General features: G+C 38.5%; 4 protein-coding genes across 16 annotated transcripts in view; 1 reads left to right on the top strand and 3 right to left on the bottom strand.

The window, feature by feature from the left end:
* The window catches only part of LOC128733038 (lethal(2) giant larvae protein), a 36,792-nt gene extending 25,411 nt beyond the window's left edge, over positions 1–11,381 (bottom strand). Inside the window, exons 1-3 of one of the 13 annotated variants that reach the window (XM_053826592.1) lie at positions 11,233–11,373; positions 11,072–11,124; positions 10,602–10,780 (exon numbers count right to left, since the gene is read on the bottom strand). The gene's annotated coding sequence lies outside the window, so the exon portion shown is untranslated. Of the gene's footprint in view, positions 1–10,601; positions 10,781–11,071 lie in introns of all 13 variants that reach the window. The other 12 variants (XM_053826597.1, XM_053826600.1, XM_053826588.1 and 9 more) reach the window with 12 other exon arrangements.
* A 1,411-nt stretch (positions 11,382–12,792) lies between these two features.
* Positions 12,793–14,059, top strand: LOC128733057 (AN1-type zinc finger protein 2A). Its single transcript, XM_053826635.1, has 3 exons — positions 12,793–13,127; positions 13,186–13,228; positions 13,289–14,059. Exons 1-3 carry the CDS (start codon positions 13,073–13,075, stop codon positions 13,893–13,895), a joined length of 705 nt encoding a protein of 234 aa, XP_053682610.1. The 5' UTR covers positions 12,793–13,072; the 3' UTR covers positions 13,896–14,059.
* An 87-nt stretch (positions 14,060–14,146) lies between these two features.
* On the bottom strand, positions 14,147–16,420 carry LOC128733047 (uncharacterized). The gene is made up of 4 exons (XM_053826614.1): positions 16,298–16,420; positions 15,825–16,229; positions 15,098–15,765; positions 14,147–14,945 (listed from the first exon to the last, which is right to left on the bottom strand). The coding sequence occupies exons 1-4, from the start codon at positions 16,377–16,379 to the stop codon at positions 14,721–14,723; spliced, it is 1,380 nt and encodes a 459-aa protein (XP_053682589.1). The 5' UTR covers positions 16,380–16,420; the 3' UTR covers positions 14,147–14,720.
* A 480-nt stretch (positions 16,421–16,900) lies between these two features.
* On the bottom strand, positions 16,901–21,888 carry LOC128733040 (eukaryotic translation initiation factor 3 subunit A). The gene is made up of 5 exons (XM_053826604.1): positions 21,668–21,888; positions 19,357–21,455; positions 17,750–18,600; positions 17,453–17,688; positions 16,901–17,388 (listed from the first exon to the last, which is right to left on the bottom strand). Exons 1-5 carry the CDS (start codon positions 21,714–21,716, stop codon positions 17,333–17,335), a joined length of 3,291 nt encoding a protein of 1,096 aa, XP_053682579.1. The 5' UTR covers positions 21,717–21,888; the 3' UTR covers positions 16,901–17,332.
* Positions 21,889–22,825: the final 937 nt, after the last annotated feature.

Raw genomic sequence — 22,825 nt, 5'->3', positions numbered from 1 at the left:
CATGCAAGCACGTCCAGCCATAAGAAAAATAGATACTGAACCCCCACGGTTCTTTCAAATTGACCATGTCACCTGAACCTGGACTTGTCAGTTAAACTTTTATTCACCGATTAATTGCTTCCGACATGCGCCGTACAAATAGCTGTAATTTAGTAAATTTTTGAAATTTATCCAAAGGCACATCTTTTCACATATTTTCAAAATGATCGTCATTAGAAGTAATCAATGAACAAAAGAGGTGATTTTTATTCAAAGTAAAAAAAAACCCTATACCCCTCAAAATTCAATTTTTCTTTGTTATTCTCTATAATTTTTGTAGTAATTCGTAGGTTTCGGCAGTGGCCACTACTATGACCGCTTCTACTGATTTGGAGAACCTGTAAACTGCAGGTTCATATATATGTTCATATATGTTCATATATTTTTTCATCCATCAATGTAACACTATGCCACAGCTGTGAAGAAAAGGTGCATTCCAGCCTGATGTCTCCAATACTGAGTTAACATCTAATGTAATCAATCCATCCACCGTACAATTTCAATTTAAAAAGCCGGAGATATATTATCGGTAATAATAAGTTCATAGTTACGTTACCCCTTTTCTTGAACTCATGCTCCTTGCAATTTGAATATAATTACACATTTACACAATCGTCGACACCGGTCTCCGGGTTCGGCGTCATAACAATGGATCATAGTGGACCCGTCGTCTACGTATTATAACTATTTCCCGCCGTTCTCAGTCGTCCAGTGAAATCGAATATGCAACATACAGCCACGCATAAACCGAACGTACATATCAAATTCCATTGCTCACTGCTTCTTTCCTAGCATGCTTACCACCGTCCAGCGAGTGCCAAAGGTATTTCTAGAGGAGTAATAACCATAGGTGGTGAGAAACTAGGCAAACTTCTGTTCCGACGTGGGACCTACTGAAGGTCGCCATTTTCGCTTACGTGCCTTTACCGGAGATATTGTGAAACCGTACCGAAATGTTTTTATAAGCAGCTTGGTTAGCAGTGGTTTACCATATTTTCATAGCTTTTATCTACCAACGAAATTTTTATAGCAGTGAAAATTCTGGCTCAACTTTTTCGATGCTTTCGTATATTTAATAGATAATTATACCTTAATATTCCATGGAACCTTCAAACCAATATGCACACATTCGCACTTTCAAAAATAAATCGATCAACATATAACATTACGATATAACATTACTCAATGCTTATTTTCGTAGCGAAACTATAACAGTTCCATGAGAAAAAAGAATTAATCATAGCTCTACATGAATAGACCAGTGCTTTTTAAAACCTTCAAATAACGAAACCAGGCCTTGCACCTGTTCTCAATGCGAACGAAACGCTTATCTTTTTCTTAACCATGATTTATACTAAAGATACGGCAGTGTACTGGTGAATTGTACTGATTTCGAAATCGATTTTATGTGAATGACTAATGGACGACGTGCAAGGCGTGGTTCCTATCTTATCACGCGTTCTGTTTACTCAAATAAATAAAGCGCTGTTGTAGCAGTGATAAATTTGGACAGGTTTTAACTCATACTAAATGTAGCAATACTAGGTTTGCCAGTTTGAAATTCTTCGCCTTAAATTAGGTGAGCATATTATAAAATTGTATTTCCTAACAACCAATAGGCAAACACAATTGTCAAACAGTAATTACCATGCTTTTGAAAAAAATCAAAATCATCCAGATTTTAAAAAAAAACAAACTTTTTTAATAAGTCGTAATTTTTGTTAAAATTAATAAGCATAACTACCACCGCCCAGTTAGCTTCGAGGTACGATGCTGGTCTAACAAGCCAGTCGTCCTATGTTCGAATCTCGGCTAGGCGGTGCTTGCTTGATAGAGTAGAGTCAGTAAGGATCGTTACACTGGCCCCGTCATTTTCCTGTACTCTAACAGCCGGCTGCGAAGTCTGTCGATAAAGAAAAGCAAAGCCTGGGTGCTAATTCCGTTATCGAAATTTGACCTTCTGTTTTTATACGACAGACTTCGCAACCAGCTGTTAGAATACAGGACAGTGCGGGGTCAGTGCTACGATCCTATTGACTCTAATAGCCTCTCCCAGCCGAGATTCGAACATACGACGACTGTGCGAACTTCAAACTTATTTCGTTTAATTGTCGACACTAATCCTTGCAAATATGAAACCAGAAACATCGATGACGTCTTAAGGACGTCTATTTTCAAGTAAATCCGCGTGACTGCCAGTGTGGCAGCCAGTTTAAAACATAAAGAGCAATATGAAAGAATTTTATGTATAAATATACTTCTTTTACAGGGAATCGCTGCGAAAAAAGCCATCCTGAGCTATCTTAATTTTTATTTTTTCCTTTGCATCCTAAGTTCTGAAAAAAACGTGGCACATTTGCACGAAGGGTTAAACCTTGGGTTAAACCCGTCCACCTATGGGGTAAAGCCACCATAGCGTATAACTTCAACCATTTTGCATTTGATTTGAATGGGACTGGTGGCATTTAATTCAAAATTTATTTAGGTTAAACAAATTAATAAATCAGTTGTCTATCAAAAGATATACGGGTCCCGGAAATCCGTAATGCTATAGAAATGTCCAGTATGATAGACCAAATCTCGTATTACAAGAATGACAATAATATAGGTTTCAACAATCTCAAAATTGATTCCATCGGTGAAGTTTCTCATATAACGAGATGGATCGGGTTGGTCATCCCGATGTCAACCCTCCCTGTAGGGCCAGAGAAGGTCAATCAAGGATTTAAAATAAAATATAACAATACGGTTATTAAAATTCGCGTAATTCGAGCGGCGAGCCATTTTTTGACATTTCGAAATGTTCTAATTGGTAAACCAGATGCCATTATTGTGGGAATGCTAAAAAAATATGCTCATATTCAAAAGAAAAAAAAAATTCTATGCTGCTTGGTTCAAGAGTGATGAATTATTGTAAAAAGCTGTATCCAAGAAGACAATTATCTACAAGCTAAGAACGTTTACAATGTTTTAGGTAATTCCGAGATCCTATGGCTCAAGAGTCCAACCTATGCAACTATTTTAAACAGTCCTCTTATCGCACAAAAATTATGCATGGCGGTCTCACCTCGCTTGTTATGGACGATTTTACCCCCAAATGATCGATTAACATATTGTATTGTTTATGGTATCAAAACTGAATCAACATGTACAAGAGGGTGTTTCCAGCCTATTAAGTGATTGGTTCTATTTTTTCACTAAAGTTTTTGGAGCGTATTAGTAGAATACGAAACCTGAAATTAAACAAAAGAATAAAACTTTTCCAAATTACATTCTAGATTCTACTATTAATATTTATTCGCGACAGATACGTATTTCGCCTACGACTTGCAGGCTTCATCAATATGTTAATAAATATTAATACTGTCATCAAGGGATACTTGCAACACTTTGGAACTTTGACTTGGTATAACTTTCGAAGTGTATCGTGTAGGTCCAAGTGTAAATAGCCAAAACTTGTATAGTGGTCAGTACTTTTGATTTATGATTATAAAAAAAAATATCTACAAAATGAATCTGTAGAATGAACCGAAAATTGGGATGTTGCAAGTTACCCAGAAAACGGGGTTACTTGCAACACTTTTCTGATTTTGCGTTTCTTATGATTTTATACTGGAGGCATGTTGTGTTTCCCAATTCCGTCTATCGCTTTTTTAAAGATATTCGATGAAAATGCAGCATGTCAGGGAACTCCAAATTGCCAAGGCACGTGGAATTTTTCACAATTTTAATTTCCCAACACGCATTCATCGTTTCTCCTCCAAGTTCAAAATATAAACAAAACTCAAAATTGCTATTTGTTAGCTTATATGATGTACTAATTGTGTACAGAAACCAAACGATAAAAAATAATTTCATGTCAATGAATTGACGCAACTTTTCACATCCATTTTTCCTACTCTAAAAGTGAAATTACTTTCCAATCGTATAAAAACAAGCAAAACAATGATATTATGGATTAAACTTAACTAAACAATAGGTAAACGTTTCTTCTTTCTAACGACATTGACTATAAATGGTAATGTTAACAAACAAATGAGTTAGAGCTGTCAAAAGCGTGATGTGCAGAAGTATTGTAAGTAACCCCATGGTTGCAAGTATCGCCGGATGACGGTAGTAGGATTTAATATGGAAAACGTTTTCTTCTTTTTTTAATATCATAGCATATCTAATTCTTCAGCCTAAGTCCAGTCCTATAGTGTAAGAACAAGTGGTTTTGATGTTCTTTTAACAAAATAAAAGAAAACAAACACAGGGCTGGAAGCAACCTGGCCAACTAAAAATAGTGCCTTTAGTGACCAAAATTTGAAAAATAGTGACCTAAAAGTGACCTTAAGTTTTATAAAAATTACTTAGATTAAGTTATTCACGCAGTATATAATGTTGAAAACAACTGAAAAAAGCCAGTTTGCCCTTTTTAAATTTCATTACCTCTTCTTTTTAACAAATTTGCGCCTAGTTAACTTCGAGATATGACGCTGGTTTTACAAGCCAATCGTCGTATGTTCGAATCTCGGCTAGGCGCTGCTGCTAGATAGAGCCAGAAGGATTTTTGCACTAGCCCCGTAACTGTCCTGTACTCTAGCAGCCAGCTGCGAAATCTGTCGATGAAGAAGAGTTAAGTCTTAGAAAGATGTTTAAGCCCAGGTTTTTTTTGCAAATTACTACGCTACTTCTCCACAATCTGCTGTGCATTATAACATCATGTGATCTAATGTACTGCTTCAGAACTGCAACACGTTCAAACAAAGCCTGTACCTACTAGTGGAATATCCGCTGTCATGTTTTTCGATCGGATCGCTTTTTGAATTTTGATAAATTAACCTCACTAAGTTCTACATAATTTTTATGCACTCAAGATTTACTAATACGCTCGCAACTGCTCGTTCGCAACGTCCACTAAGCCACGTAAACTCAGTAAATTGGTACTGGATTCCTGGTCATGACGGCATAGAAGGAATTGAACTTGCAGATTAATAGAGCAAATAGTGGAATTTTTTAATTTTTCGAGTTAAAAAAATGTTAGTGTTCTATTGTAAAACTTTATTTTTCAAATTATTACTTTCAGATTGCAGTTTAGCAAAGCTGAATTTCAAGAGTCACATAATGCTTAGCGATTCATCTCTCATTCCAGAATAGGTTTTAATGGAAAAATTTCCAGCAGTTGATAAAGCACTTTCCACTTCCATCGAAATTTGACGAATGGTTGCAAGCGCGTTAAATATTATGGTTAAGAATTTTTCTTCTATCCCTTCTTAAAAAGGAAAATTCACTTTTGATTGTTTTAAAAGAGGTGTTTTTATTAAATTCAATCAATGCTAGTAGAATGAGTACTTTGCGTTCACCCAGCCTTCTCGAGTTCTTCGATCATCGGCAGGCCGGATCAATCATATCGTCATCTTATTCGTCATTAACCATTCGCAGGTACAGGCACTTTTCAGTTATCAATCCCACAAATGTAAGGAGCATTTATTTGCATTAAGATTTCGTCAACTTGTTAGTTCTTAAAGTACCTCTCGAAGAGTTAAAAATATTTTGAAGTCTTTACTTACAGATCCTTTAAAGGCACAATTGATCCAGAAAACGAAAAGGTCATCGTATTTCGATTGTTTTCCCTCAAATCGTTCTTTGGCAGCTTTGAATAATTCGAAAACGATAATTGAATATCAAGTGGTTCCAACATGGATTGCAGCATTACCCAGGTAACCGCTAAGCACTGAATTAAGCTTGAAAGCTGCTCTATATTTGCAAGTTACATGCTGCCAGATATAATTCAGCATTGTAAATGCATAGCAGGATTAAAATGGCATTCTCAATGCTGAATTAAAATTCACTTGAAGCACTATGAAAAGCTGATTAGGTGCTCTAAGCGAGCTTTATTGCCGTTACCGGCATCAAAAGAGATTTTGAACACTACTCACACTTGCAGGAAATCTCCTTAAGAACGTACGTGTGATAAAAGAAAAAATGCTTCCCTCTTTTTTTGTCTTACGAAAAATCCTGCATTGCCGATAGAATAAACATCAACACGAATCTATATGGCATATGTAGACGGGTAATATGCAAGAAATATTTCTATAGGTACATGTATGCCATCACATAAAAAGAAAATAAAAGGTAGGTAATTCTCCCAGCGCGCAACTTGTGGAAGAAACCTGGGAAGAAATGTAAAAAATAAAATCTTTCCCTCCATTCCACCTTGATAAGCAAATCAAACATCCGAGTTAAGAATTTCGGTAATTTAAGTAGAGCTATTGGCAGCTGACTCGCAACTACCATTTACAGATCAACTGGTAAAGGCGTTGCCCTACTCCTCCAAGCCTCGTAATCGACAGATTTGGCTGGCGGTTCAATTCTAACCGAAGAAGAAAACTAACAAAAAAGCAATTTTGAAACGTCAACAAAGTATTTAAGGATAACAGAGAGGGAAGATAAAAAAGGATGTATATATTTTTCGCATTTTTTTATGTTTGACGTTTTACCGTTACACAACAGGCGTTACGTTTTATGACATTTGTAAATCTCCAAGCACTAATGTAGCCGGATATTTCGCCAAAACCGGCTTTCTAGTAGCTTTTTATAGGCATACTGAACTATGCTGCACGATATGGTGTGCACCATAGGCTAATAAAAAGCTAGATTTCTGCTGCTTTGAGTGCTCACTGGTTACTTGGGTATGTCCGCCTCATATATTGAGCCCAATTCCCAGCGAAGATGCTTCAAGGCAACCAAAACAAATTCAAGTGCTACAATTATTTGATAGACTGCTGCAAACTTTTCATCGCTCGTTGTAATTTCGCATTACAGTCCAATTTAATTAGATTTCTTTAAATAATCCATTCAATTTTAAAAATCTCTTCAGCACTAATTACAAGCTGTTTTTCTACGAGTTTCCAATCTTTTTGAAGCGAAGTTTTAATGAAATGCTCGAAAGAAGAAAAATACACATTTTTTGCTCTTTTACAACCGGTATATTGGTTTTCAAAATTTGGCCAGTATTGCCGGTTTCGATACTACCGGTTAGACCGCCCTAGTCCATATTCTTTTTTGAAAATTTTTAACGTGCGGTATGCGTACGAGAGACAGATTCATCATTTATACAAAATTCAATATATTTTAATGTTCAAACATGTACATTCTGAAAAATGCAAAGAATGAAGTGAAGAAGAGTTTCATGAACATAATAATTATTAATTATAATAATTATTAGCTGGTCCAACAAGTCAGTCGTCGCATGTTCGAATCTCGGCTAGGCGATGCTGCTAGATGGAGTCAGCAGGTTTTTTGCACTAGTTCCGTAATTGTCCTGTAGTCGGCCGCGAAGTCTGTCGATAAAGAAGGGTCATGTCTTAGAAAGATGTTTAAACTCAAGACTTTTTTTTAAACCATGTATGTATGTATGAATATTACAAAAGTCCGGTATATGAATATTCTACAAACAGATAATTAACTCTTTGTTCATTCATTTGTGCATTTTTTTACTTCAATTTTTCGTTTCGGTCAGGTATTTAATGACATTCTGCCAAACCTATACTCTAGTTTTTCAAGATAAACAGCGATTCGTAGTGCATATATATTTTTTGTGCCACAAGGACGACTTTGTTTTTTATTACCCACTTTTAATTTCAAATCTTTCGAAAAGATCACAGATCTACAGATCAAAGCTGTCTAGTAATTCCTGGTACGCAGATTTCACTCGGGGTGTCTAGATTCATTTGTCTCAGAATGGAATTCAGAATTAATAAATTTTCGTTAAGAACAATTTTCGCCAAATTTCCGACAAGTTCAAATTTCCAACATTTTTCCCTATTTCCCTAGTGTGGTCACCCTTTTTATTAGTTACGAGTCATGATACATACCATCAAGACGTATCGAGGGGCATAGTTAGAAAATTTTCCTGGAAGGTCATACAAAAAAGAAATCGGATATAGCCTAACCGTGAGGATTTGGAATTATTTTCAATCAAAAACTATTTTGGTTTGAATTGTGCGTTCCTCCAAAGAAAATAGATGTTAAAACTTAAAGCCGTCCCCTTCGAAGTATGTTGTATGTTCGAATCTCGGTCTTTTCGACACGCGGTGAGGGACGAGACGAGTTGATGGCCTATCCTGCATGCTTTTGACATCACTCTTGAGGTGGGATCCGACAAGCGAGTATCGAAACGAGATGTTCGATTTTCAGTAGAGATAGTCAATTCCTTAGCTACGCAGATGACTTCAATATTATAGCCAAAAACTGCAACGGCGGAGTACTTTTTTACGCAAAGCTAAAAGGGGAGGCAATGAGGATTGGGCTGGAAATAAATGCGTCAAAGACCAAATGTTAGAGACTCAAAGAAGATGAATGTGCGTTTTTCACGGACGGTAAGCGTTGACCAAGGCGGACCAGAAGTAGTAGATGAGTTCGTGTATATGAGATCGCTGGTGGCCGCGGATAACATAACTACTGTGTTACCTGACTCATAACAAACCCCTATTTCCGAAATTCTAAAATCTCTCATGATTTTATTTTTGGAGTAAACATGTAATTTCTTATGTTATATAGTTGATGTTTGTATGCTTTATTCGAATTTATGATCAATTAAACGAAAAACCACGAAGTTTGTGAGTTACGAGACCCTCCCCCATATATAACGTATATTCGTTGAGTCAGGTAACGCAGTAGTAAGCAGATCCAGTGCATTCAAGTAGAAAATCGAGCCTTCGCAAAACGCTGCGAGCAAAAGGTACAAGCCGCCGTACGAAGCCAACAATGTACAAACTCCTCATTAGACCGGTAATTTTTATGGATTTGACGATGCTCATGGAGAACATACGCGGCTTTGCTTCCTCTCTGTTCGAGAGGAAGGTATTGCGGACGATACTTGCCGGAGTACAAGCTGAAAGCGTATGAATAACGAACAACAGACACTGCTAAGGAAGATTACTATCGTATATCTAGCAAAAATTGATAAGTCACAGTGGACTGCATACACTTCTAACAGGACAGGAAATCAATTCTATTCAACAACCCCACCGGGACCCAGAACAGAGGGGTCCTACGTGTGATAAAGCAGGACCAGGTCTGAAGCGACTTGCGACATCTCTGAGACGCCTGGCTACCTGAAAAATTGGCGACAAGTAATTCAAGATCGAGTTGAACGATGACGACTTTTTGAAGCAACACGAACTACGCGGATCAATGCTAATGGCGATGACGACGACAACGAGGATCGTACAACTAGCCCTGTAAATTCACCCATGCTATGAACAGCTTGCTGCGAACTTTCGAGTATGTACATGTAGAACCAATTTTATTCTGCGGGGGGATTGGAATTAAGGTAGGTTTTCTGCATTGGCATTGGCATTGGGATTATACATTGGCGGTGATACATTTACAAAAATAACGTTGGCGTGTTTAAAGAAAAAAGTTGATTTTATCGATATCTTTTACCTTGGAAAGCTGGGTTACAACGTGATCTCCAATAATTTAATTCCATAATATCTTCTTGGCTGGCCATACAAGTGGCTTACATATCCATCCTACTTTGGTTCGAAGCAGCACTCTAAGCTTAAAATGCTTAGAGTATACAGATAACATCCCGCGGAAATAACAAACCATTATTCAAATTTTCAAATCCAAAAATTTCTAGCAGTTTCATTTAGCAGTAGTGAAAAATAAGATTATGCGCCCTGTTCTGTAAGTCACGTCCAGCAACGTCTCAGTCACTGTCGAGTACAGGGAGAACGGACAGCATAACGGCGTGATAAATAACTTAAACAAAGCAAACTCAGGTGTCACTAGCTTCGTAGCGATCGATTCGGTCGAGTGTTCTCGACAAAAATTGTCTCGCGTGTGACTTACAAAATAGGGAAAGTGGACTATTCGAGCAAAGTGACACACGACGTGACTTACAGCACAGGCCCCTATGAAAATAGTGACTTTAGTGACTTTTTGATGGAAAAAAGTGACTTTAGTGACTTTTTGATCAAAAAAGTGACTTTTAAAGGAGACTAGCTTGAAAAAAGTGACCAAGTCACTAAAAAGTGACCAACTTCCAGCCCTGCAAACAGCAGATTACTTACTTGCTTATATCGACAACGTAATTATTTAGCGAAAGAAAAGGAAAACAGATTAAATTTAGAAGTAGGCCCAAAATACCCTTTGGTACTCTACCTAATTTAGGTACTGTCGGGTGAAGACCAGATCAGGGATGCGTTAGATTTACTGAAGATTTGTGTTTTAAATAAATTAAACTCTACGTTCTGCGCAGCCAAAGTTATAGTACACTGAACGATTTTGATAAATAAAACTATACTCGTTACAAAACAATGGGCATAGTGTTGGATTGCATTTGCATAATATTCTAAAAAACTAATCTTAATTAATTAGGTATTCAAACAATTCGACAGTCAAAAACTAAAAAAATTCTTGGGTAAATTTGAACGTTTGTAACTGTGTCTCAGTTTAAAAGGAGTCATATAGTGACGGATGATATAACAAAGGTAACCAGTCAAATCTGATTTATCAATAATGTATAATTGTTTATACTGTAGAATTGTTACTGAAACTAAATTTCTTACCTGATTTATGAGCTGCGGTGTTATTTCCCATATACTGTCCGTTAATGTGTATTATCCTTCAGTTACTTATCATTGAATGAACCACAAAGTTTCTGATTTTATTAGGCACTTATGATAAACAGATGAACCATAACCAAAATTCTCCTTTGTCACAAAATAACACAATAAAAATCTGTAGTCTACAATATTTTGTTACAATTTTTTAAACATATTATTTCCTCACAAGAACCACGCCCAACAAGTTGTCGAAAAGAAACAGGGAAACAAAACATTTTCTTTACTATTCTGAACAGCGTCTCAGGACCCTAAACTCTGACAACGTGGACTCCTGAGTTTGCTTTCAGCAATGTTTTACGTTAGTAGGTTTAATTCGCACACCGTTGTTGCATGTTTATATTGCGGACGATTTACCGACATTAAACTGGTAAGCCAGCCGGCCCTGGCTTGCAGGTTGGCACTTGGCAACTTACAATCTATCGAACGCACACATATACAACTGGCGATCACTGGATGGCGTTTTCTTCTGTTTCTTCCCGACACCATTTGGAACGCAAGAGGAAAAATGAATAAATTTCACCGTTCTTTCGAAATGTAAGTAGGCTAGAACATTTAAATATTTATTGCCTTTCACCTTGTCTTATTTTTCACTTAAGAAAACCGTGCCGGCTTACGTTGTCGGTAATAATGTGACAAAAAAAACTCACTGAGCACTCACTTCCGACAAAAAAAATACATTAAAAATGACGACACCTCTTAAAATCGCGACTGAAACTGACTGCTGCTCTCGAAGAACTGTGCTCTGTGCTGACGTTCCGAAGCCAAGCCGAAGTTTTTTGCGTCTTGCTCTTGCGTGCGGGCAGCGTTGCCAACCTTCCAGATTTGTCTGGATTTTCCAGACTTTTTGATGCCAACCCCCGTTGGTATGACCTTCTTTAATCTGAACATTTTTAATCTGTACCCCGGTGGTAATGAATGCGTTCACATTAAAAACCGATCAAGCGTCACACACAATTGACGTTAAAGTTGACCGGGTAAATTGAAAAAAAGCAAAAAACTTAATGCGTTTCCTCTTGCTTAAGAGCTTTGGCAATATAGCTCATATGGAACTTACCTTCCGCTAGCACTCAAAATAGACCATTTTAGTCGAAACTGCCGAGCCAAATGCCTCTTCTACAAACCGGACGTTTAGAATTCGCGCATGTTTGAAATGCTTTCAAAACGTTTGTTTTCGTCAAATCAAAACAACAAATTCATAGGGTGCGCGTCTTGCGCGTATATGAAAATGAATAAAGTTACCAAATATACCTACAGATTAAAGATGAACTCGTCCAATCTGAACGAGGTGTTTTTCATATTAGCGGGGGTTGAGTGTACCCGCTAAAATTTTAAAACCCGCTAAATTTTGAATCAAAATGGAAAGTTACCTTTATTTGTGATGGTACTCCCCGTTTTGATTCAAAATTTAGCGGTTTTTGAGTGTCTTGTGCCTGCAATCTATATAGTCTCTGTAGGTCCGCTAAAAAGTTAAAAATGTCGCGAAATGGTTCACAGCCTTAGTTTTGTAGACGCGAATAGCAAGGCCATCAACAGTGTCCATTTTTTCAAAGCCCCTCACCCAACCCTGCTCCACGGACGTCCTTTGTGTATGACGCCCTTTAGAAATGGACGCAGGGTTTAGTTGACGGGGTTGATTTGACAGTCCCCTGTGATGATGACAGGGGGGATCTATCGGTAAGGAATTGTGAAACTCACATGTAAAGGGGCAGGCAGGTGACCATAATTTTTAATGCCGCTCTTGCTACTTTTTTTCTTACCAATTTGCTGCTCTTGCCTGTATATGTAGTTTTCGAAAAGTTTCTTAGTTTGTTTTATTTACGCTAAAAAGCAAATAAATGCATTATCGGGATCAAAATAATACAAACGACAATTGCGCTGCGTGTTTGGGTTTGAGTTTCTGTCAACTGCAGCAGACAAAAATAGAGTTGCGAGTCCCTTGGCTCGAAATCAATCACACGCCGTTTGTACTGTCATGGACCAAACACCATCTGCGGTAACGCACACATGTATGGAATGTGACAGCAATAGATCCCCCCTGGATGATGACACATAATGTTATTATATTTCGATCGTTTTAAATTTCGTTTAGTCATTGCTGTCATAAAGTCATAGTCATTCATTGTTCATCATTGATTCATGATTCATTACGTGCGTGCTGTGCGTGCTGCGTGAAAGCCTGTGCTGTGCTGTGTTTGTGATAACTACGCTACAGTTACTTGCTCTGTTTGAAAGCAGACTTTTTTTCAGGAAGCTAAATATTAAGTGTTTTTTTCTCAAATCTGTAATATAATAGTGCATCTAAACGATCTAAACAGTCAAAAATATCAAGTTGTTTACAGCAATTTCATCGTTAAATTAAATAGCTCAGACGCACGTATATAATAAGTATTGAACGTAATAATCGACGACGCATAATGGAGCTGCCACATCTTGGAGAACACTGTTCTGAGAAATATTGCAACAAATTGGGTAAGCTATCTTGAAATAATAATTAATCCAAATTCCAATCAATTATTGGATTTTTCAGATTTTCTTCCCATGAAATGCGACGCTTGCGGTTCAATTTACTGGTATGTATTTTAGTAACGTCCTTGAAGGTTGGTTTCTATTCATTCGTTTCATTATTTCAGTTCGGATCACTTTAGCTATCGGGCACATTCATGTCCTTCTGCCTACAAAAAGGACGTGCAGGTACCAATTTGTCCATTATGTAGTGAACCTGTTCCTACTCCTAGAGATGTATCACCAGATATAACTGTAGGGGCTCATATTGATCAGTTTTGCAAATCAGACAAGAAAAAAATATACACTAATCGTTGCTCGTATAAAAACTGCAAGAAAAAGGAACTGATTCCAGTTTCGTGCACGGTTTGTAAGCGAAACTATTGCCTTAAACACCGCCATACAACAGATCATGAATGTTCGGGAAGTGCAGACCCGCAACTAGCCCGACGTAACATAGTAGGACAAGCAGCACTTCAAAGGCGACAACTGAAGCAGACGAATAGTATCTCAAGTACGTTAACTAACCAGCGTGCAGGGGATAGTAGCAAACATCTAGAAGCGGTTCAGGGTAGCATGTCGGAGGATGAGGCATTAGCGCGAGCTTTAGCTTTATCAATGCAGGAAGAGGAAGATGAACGCACTCGAGCTGCACGAAATGAAGCCAGCAATAGCAACCAACGAGGAATTCCGGTTGGTGGAAACAGCAACAAGGATAAGTGCAATCTGTCATGATTGGTGCTTTGCTTACTCACTGGGACGACAATCTAGAAATGCTTTTATTCACTTATATTACAATGTTTTATTAATGTGTATACACCGTAAAATATGGCTTTATGCAATAATACCTATGTATATTCGGAAAGGATTCAGTGTGATTTGATCGCTAAATAAAAATGTTATAATCAACAATGTTTAATCTATTATCATTGATGCAATATTACTACTTGCCTTAAAAAATTTATTTCAGGTTTGAATCGGAGCTTTTAGAAATTATAGAGTTTTTCATCTTTGTGCCCGAAACGAAAGAAGTGTAGCAGACAAAAAATATGTATGCCGAAAAGCAATCCCTTTGGTATCACAACGTAAGAGTCTTTCCTTCTGACCGAAACCAATCAGTCGATCCCACGTCGATCACAGTGATAAAGTTATGCTTTAAATTCATGTGACGACTTAATTAAAATTGTTGTTCACGATTTATTTGTTCTATCAATCTATATTCTGGATAGCTTACAATTTTTTGTTTAAAAATTGGTTGAATTATTATAATTGGAGGTTGAATTATAACAGATTACGGTATTAAATGAATTTACAATCTAGGTGCATTGCGGGAACTAGCGCTCATTTCTAAGCGGGACTATAATAGTTCCCGGTATTTTTTCGACCGTTTTATTTATTCGGCATAGTAAAATAAAATGCACGTTAACGCTTAGCCCCACCCCCTCGGTTACGGTCCCCTAAATGCACCTATAAGGAATTCAAAGAAATTAGAAACTTCAACAAAAGCTTTAATCAGATTTCAAACATTCACAATCGGCAAATATTGATGGAATTCTTGCACTAACAAATCTTTAAATCTATCTCCATTGCAAATCCATGTTTTTCGTAATCCAACACGTGCTTTTTGATCATTTGTTCAACGTTGATGCAATCTAATTTTTCCTGAATACGAATCTTGAGCGGGTTTTCGATAGCATCCATGATCTGATAACGCAACAAGTTCGGTAAAATGTTTACCACTGCTTCTACAACGTAATCCAATGTACCCGCTCCATCACAACGAACCTAAAATCAAGCAATGCGATTTGATTACTCTAATGAAGCAACTTATATAACTAGAATATGAAATAGCGATAATCCGATCCAAATATTTTCAAATAAACCAAAAGCTTTTTTGGACCTATATTCAACAACATTGGTCATTATCCTGCACTTACCTGAATATTTCCCAATTCTAGTTGAATATCGTTCAGCTTGGGTTTTTTACGCAGATCTAATGGTTGTTGAACTTCGAATGCTACCTTAATATGCTCTACGGTAAATTGAGCTTGCCCTGCGCGAGAAATCATTCCACGCCCTACCGAAACCTCCCACTGAGTTGATCCCATAATTCTTTGCGTGCCCACCTGCATCGTTAGTGCCACTGTATTATTCTGCATGGTAACCCCTATATTGCCATATCGGTAGAAACTTGAAATTCCCTTGATCCAAGTATGGGCCGTGTGCATGCCGAATATTCCCGCGGTTGTGTTGTAATCCGGGATTAAGTACGGATCGAATTTCTTATTGCGAATAAGTGTACGTGCTTCTCCGATAGCCATATCCAAAGGAGATATCGAGTTAGGAAACAGAATGTTATTTTCACTCGTCACATTTTCTACTCGTGTGTCAATTTCGGCGCGAATCTTCGAATATGCCTCACTTAGCATAAAAGGTTTAATAGTGTCGAACACAAGGTTGGATGCGGAATTTACTACACTTTGGAAAATACTACCCATAAACCCTAAATTCTGAAAATCCATTGACATATCGTCGAATGCGATGTCAAGACTGATGTCTTGCGTCCGGACCTTGCCGTCCCGTTCAACACCAAGAGACACGTTTCCTAAAAAATATTTGAAATTTGTTAGCGTCATTGGTCATGCATTATAATTACAAAATTACCCTTTGTCATCACGTTTTTTAATACAACGGTAAAAGGTCCTTCAGCTCTATTGAAGAATGTGCTCATTGTGTAATTGCCCTTTACTAACATCTCGTCAATCTGTACTCCGGTTTGGACCTTCATTGTATGTAGTTCGGTCTTGAGCAGCTTGATACGAAACTTGGATAATCCATAAGCCAATACGTTTTTCATATGCATCTTTGCAATCGAAAACGATTGTTTGATTTCTGGAATGGGCATAGGATCTGGTACTGTAGCTCCTGGCAACCCGACCGGATCTTCCTGTTTGTATAGGTCAATGATGGCAAATAGCTGTGCCGAAACCAGATTTTCACCGATTTGTTGGTCATGTTCTTCTATATCTTCGGGAAGAGAGTCTTCCCGTGAACTAGAAGACAATTTGTCTGTAGAATATAAAAATAAATTAGGTACAACACTTTTACGCATGCTACGCCATTTTAAACGTAAATACCATCGTCACTTTGAACCAGGCTGATAAGAAAGCAATTGATCCACAATAGAATGATTATGAGCCTACAATGTGCGGTCTTCATAGTGCTTTTAATGTCATCAATCCTGCAGTGCTTCGACGTCGACGTGATCACTATTACTGACTGACGATCGCGTTATCAGCTTAACTGTTTTCAGTGCGGTTTGCTCTCGAGTTCGAATTCGAAGATTAAATGGGAGAACCGAGAAGAATGCTTCATGTTTGGTTCGGTGAATACGTTATCAACCTTCTGATAGTTGCCAGAAAATAATTTTCAAAAAACATGCGCGGAATTAATACTGTAGATTCTACGAGCATAGCGATGAACAACCCACAAGCACACTATGTTACAGTAGAATAATTGCAATTTTTTATCAGAAACACCGGACTGGCGATGAAAGATTGATGCATATTTTTTATATTTGCTCTTAGTTTTGACAATAACTTTAAATCCTTCCAATCGCATCGTGATCAATGTTATATAGCGGTTATTAAATTAATTTCGTGGCGAATGACCCTCTGGGTTAAAACCACTCTAATAAAAAAAATTAATTTCGGATTAAAATGATCGAGCTATTTGCACCAGTTGGGTACACATGCTAACTTTATTGTGACAGAATAATTTTATTTATATGCCAGAATCCTATAAACTAAACCTGCTGTATTATATTGGATATAAAATGAACCTTTTGAAAGCAGTCAAATACTTGGATAATATTATCCATAAAAAGATGTGTAGGTATAATATATATGTTTTGCTATTTGAGTTTTAATGTCTGTGCCTGTCTCGTGCATCATAGTTTCTTTTAAGTTAAGCCAAAACACTCGGTTACTTTTCAGCTACATCGAAAGTGCAGTAGAAATATGGAAGAAAGCAACATACTTACCGGCCTAATCTTCCTGTATCCTGTTATCTTCCAAAATCTAAGCTAAAAAATATTCCCAAAAAAAAGATTTAGGGTTTTAAGATTTATTTGATCGGACAATAATTGATGTAAATTGTCGTGCGATGCGATGTTAGCGATGCTTGACATTTTGCCATCCGTCGTCATCTGCACCAGTATTGCGAGATGCTATGAAAAAACAGAGAAAGTTAAAAACTCTCACCAGTATGACATTTAAGCGAACCAAACTTACATTCTTTCGGTCGCTCTTCCCGACGATCCTCCTTTGTTTTGGCCTGGTCCTGACGAGATCCGCCTCTCCAATCATCACCACCCCGTCGTTGCTCATCGTGAGGACCTCTACGCCACGAGTCTCGCTCACCACCACGATCACCACCACGATCACCGTCGCGTCTCGGTCCTAAGCGATTTCCAAAGTCTCGTCGATCGCCTTCACGACGGCCTTGTCCAATGCCTCGCTCACCATCGCTACCGAAAACATAAACGTCAAAATAAACGAATATCGCTAGACTAGACGTGAGGAACTTACCGTGGCCGATCTCCCCGTCTATTAGAACCACGATCATCTCGATCATCACCGCCACGCCGAATCGGACCGCGGTCATCGCCACCGCGACGTGGTACATAACGATCTTCCTTAGCTTCGTCGTTGCGGCGCCATTTTTCTTGATCTTCTCCTGCCCCACGAGCTCCAGTACCACGACCTCTTAGTTGAAAACTAGGTTGAAATAGATCCTTCTTGGCTGCTTCATCCCGTGGTTCTTTAGCACCAGACAACCTCCAATCTGAGTCTTGTTTTGTATCGGAAGCTGTGCCGGCTGAGGTCGTTGATGCAGTAGCCGTTGCGGGCGTTGCTGAAGGTTGGCCACCTTTTCTATCTCTCCACGAATCTCTTTCGCGCAGCGATGCCAAATGATTGCGCTCTTCAGCCAATTTTTTTTCCACCTCTTCGTCTTTGGCACGTTGCTTTTCGAACTGCAAACGCTCCCGTTCTCTATCGGCTTCACGTTCCTCTTCGCGTTTCTTTTTCAGCAGACGTTCCTCTTCTTCCTTCTGTTTGCGAAGCTCTTCCTCCACTCTCCGACGTTCTTCTTCTTTCTCCTTAAGCCATTGCTGACGGCGTTCTTCACGACGTCGTAATACTCGCTCCGCCAGATGTAGTTTCCTTTCTTCTTCCAGTTCGGCATTGAATACCTTCAACTTTTCGGCGTACAAATTGCTTCGTTCACCCTTAAGCTTTTGCCAGAATACTTCTCGATCCGGTTGCATGCGCTTCAGCCGCTCCTGTACGGCTTCGGCATTCTTTCGCTCGGCAACGGCCGCTTCGATGCGGGAAGCTTCCTGCTTTTCCCAGAATTCCTTATCCTGGACTAGCTTGGTCTAAAATAAAAAGCAAGTCTAAATTTTTCTTCTGGTGAATCAATGATTTAAAAAACAGAATATTTCCATAATGTTGGTTTAAAAATCTATTTTCTTTTGTATTTCCCCAATCAAATGTGATTTGTGACACGTTTGTAAATTGTCAGAATTTAACGATTAAACGAATGTTGAATGTATGGCTGCTAAAGCATACTTTAATGAGTATTTTAACACGAAACAGTTTATTGCTCGGTACTGAAGCTTTAAAGCACTCCATGCGTTTCATTATTTTCGTATTGTTATCACAATATCAACTTGTGGAATTGAGAAAAATTGGAATACAACTAGGTTTATGTACTTTTCATATCACCTGGAACTTCCGAATTATTCTACCAGATAAGTGGTCTCGGACGGACTTTTTAGTTAAGTCCTAATCCGAAAATGAATAATATACGAAAGGACTCAATAGTCATCCATGGTTTTCTGTTTATCGTCAAATTCGTGATGTGTTATGCTGCCCCCCCACCCCTACTAAGAGCTAGAAAATGAAATAATAAATAAAATGAATAATATACGAAAGGACTCAATAGTCATCCATGGTTTTCTGTTTATCGTTAAATTCGTGATGTGTTATGCAGACTAGACAAAATTTAATCCAACTATGTAAGATATTTTTTGTGAAAAACTCTAAAGTCTTATGAAAGACAAGCTTATAGTTATGCCATTGTAGGTAATGTTCGCTAAACAAGCCACGTCTGCAGCAGGAGCAAAACTTACCTCCAAGTATTTCTCGATCAGCGGAATTTCCTCCAGACGCTTGGCCCGCTCAAAGTAATCGATTTTCTTTTCCTGTGACTTGAGGTTGTTGTCATGCGCCTTGCGTTCCTTCTGGCGTTCCTCCATCTCGCGAGCCGCAATTTCTTCTGCATTCATTTTCTTAATATCCTCTTCGTCGTATTTTTTGAGCATCTTCTGTCCGGTAGCCGTTTGTTTAATTTTGTCAATCTTATCCTTCATGTTTCGTTCTTTGATCATTTGGATTTCATTTTCCTGGCGTTTTCTTTCGCGCTCTGCATTTTCTTGCTCCAGGCGATGCATTTCAGCCAGTTTCAGTTGAAGGGCGGCTTGCTCCTGCTGGCGCTGCTCCTCTTGTTCACGTTCCAAATTGACACGCTCGATGTATTCCTTGCGGTCTTCGATTTTCTTCTGGCGCTGCAGAATACGCTGATGTTCTTTGACCATGTTTTCTTCATAGTTTTTGACCATCAGTGTTCGTAATCGTTCCCGTTCAGATTTCTTTCGATTGGGATTTATAGCAGCGATGGCGCGGTGCAATACCACCGACATGTTAACGAGCTGCGATCGAACCTGCTCAGATGGCATTGATTGTAAAGTTGGCCCATCCGGATGATCTTCGCGTTGACTTTCGCTCAAATCGGTTCCAAAATGAACACTGTGATTGCGGTGATCAATCGTAATCTGCATGTCATTGTGGCGTACACAGTCAACCAAAATGCGTTCCAGATAGAAACTGTTGGCAAACTTGGCTAATGCTAAAAAGCGAGAAAATTCGATCGATTGATAAACCTGCGAAACTTGGCGCACCAAACGAACTAATGTTACATCCTGCAGTGCTTGCGTGTATTGCGTATAAGGACTGTTTTCGTCTGCGGTAATTTCGTCGATTACGCCTTGAACATGTGAACACAAATTCAGAGGATCAAACTCTACTTCTAGCCAACGATGCAAGTTTTGAAATTGTGGAGCGGCTAATTGCAGAACATTTAAACGAACCAGCTCTTTCAGCAATGAAACTCGAGACGGTGGCTGCTGGAGACCGAGCAGAACCGCCAACTTTTGTGCTTTCTCCAATGGGCTTTTGTCGGTTTCAATGAACCGATCAAATTCGGGATGAGCTGACGGAAGGGGGATTGCCAATGTAGCAATTAGAACATGAGACGTCATGCGCTGTATTTCCTCTTGAGTTACATTTTTTTTCATGTCCCTAGATAGCTGAAACAATTTTAGTAAAGCTGCAGCATGGAACAATTGGTTTCCAGCCTTCCAAAAAACCATCGCAAGTTTTTGGTAATACAAGGCCATTGTTTTCGGCATAGGAGTTTTCTTTGAAAGCGTCATCAAACCATGTATGTCCTCAATAGCTTTGTACGCTTCAAGCCACAATTCCATCTGAATAGCACAATCCAGCTGATGCAAACGAGTGTCCAGGTTCAGTTGTTGAGTTTCCGGTTTGGAAATACTAACATTCGCCGTTTGCGAGCTGACCTTGCAAATATCTTCCAGATGCTTGCGCAGTTTCTCACATAGTTTACGGAATTCCATCTTGCGGTTGTATTTGAGACAAAACTGGAAAGCCATCTTCGCAATATCATGGTACAGATTCTCACAATGCGAATTCACTTTCAGTAGCTCCAAACACTGACAGTAGCTTTCCCAGAGAAACTTAACCCACGGAAGCAGAATCGTTCGATCCGAACGGTCTTGGGCATCTTCGCCGCACACTGCACTCATTAGAATAGACTCTGGTGTAGCCAAATTATCTAAATCGTCGTCAATTTCTAAAATCGCTTGCGACGACTGCTGCTGGGCAGCTTCCGTTCGCTCCTCGGCCATCTTCAAATAGCCTCGTATAACGTTCTCAAGTGAACCTACATTCACCAGCTGGAACATATTCCGATATTGGAAGAGACCCTCCTTGGCGATATGGGATTTTTTTAGTTCTACACACAAGTCCAGATACTTAAACATGATTGGTTCAATCACGGATTCCGACCAGGTGTACGTCCATTTTTTTATGCGAAAAACCTCCTGCAGGGTATCTAAAGCCCGGGCCGGCTTCCCAACTTCGATAAATTCTAGGACGAGAAAAAATCAAAACAAAACTTTTTTCCATTATCAGCTCGTGATTTTTGTTTTAAAATAAATGTATGAAACCAAAATTGCTTAGGTTGAATAATTATTCTATGACACAGAATCTATGCTGACAAAATATTGCAACGTGTAAGTGTGGTGAAAATAGCCACCATATTGAAAAGGCAAGCGCTGTGGAACATTATTCGCTACATACCATTTGCCCTTTTCAGGGCATTTTCCGGTCTTTGCATATAACGAGACATGTTAAAAGCTGGTGTTTCACTGGTTCACTTTAGTTTTCTTGCTAGTCCTACACGAAAACCTATATTTCACAGGTATTTTCCTGCTTTTCTAAGCTGTGGAATTTTACCACGCAGCTGGCCGCGTTTTTAACAAATCGTGAAAGGTGCTTTTCGACGACTGACGTTTACTGCACCATTTACTGAGGGACGTATAAATATTACGTAACCGATATGTTGACTTCTATTTCATTAATCTGGTTGTGGACTACTTCTGTAGAATTAATCCAGCTTTTTACAAGCCATAATGGTGGACGTGTTCGTAATATTTAAACAGCATTTTTGACATTTCCCTAATAGACCAAATCATCATACCGTCAACTGACAGATACTGGCGCCCTTGTTTACATTTTGGAAAATTTTCCTTTTCGTTTATAGCGAATGTAGCGTGTGTTTTACCATTTTACAGGCATAATGGCTTTTTAAATTTAGTCCTAATGCTGTTTAAACTCGGTTTAAACAACAAACTTGCCGACTAAACAGCTGAAACTTTTTTGGACTCTGCGGTCTGTTTGTAAACAAGGGCGCCAGTATCTGCCAGATGACGTCACCTTGATTTGGTCTATAGATCATTTTGCGATGACGTCATTATGCCGTCAAATGACACCACTTGGTGGTTTGTTTATATGTTTTTTGTCCCATCCAGCAGTTTCGATTTGAAATTTTGTGAAGGATTACTGCATCAGTTTCTGTAAAATGCATGTAAAAAGTGTAAATCTTCAACAAAAACTATAAATTTTTATCATTATCTGCCGGACAAAGATAGAAAACTCAATTCAAAATTTAACACCATGTAAACAAACCACCAAGTGCTGTCAAAAAGTGTGGTTAGGAGCTCCCGTGTAATGATCTATAGATCATTTTGCGATGACGTCATTATGCCGTCAAATGACACCACTTGGTGGTTTATTTACATGTTTTTTGTCACATCCAGCGGTTTCGATTTGAAATTTCGTGAAGGATTACTGCATCAGGTGCTTTAAACTGCATGTAAGGTACTTTCTCTTAAATAAAAACTATAATTTTTTATTATTATTGCTGATTGCAATGAAAATTGTACCATCCAAAGTGTG

Source organism: Sabethes cyaneus, chromosome 1, assembly GCF_943734655.1.
Source record: "Sabethes cyaneus chromosome 1, idSabCyanKW18_F2, whole genome shotgun sequence".
In the NCBI taxonomy this organism is placed as follows: Eukaryota; Metazoa; Arthropoda; class Insecta; order Diptera; family Culicidae; genus Sabethes; species Sabethes cyaneus.
This window is presented reverse-complemented; position numbering and strand designations above follow the sequence as displayed.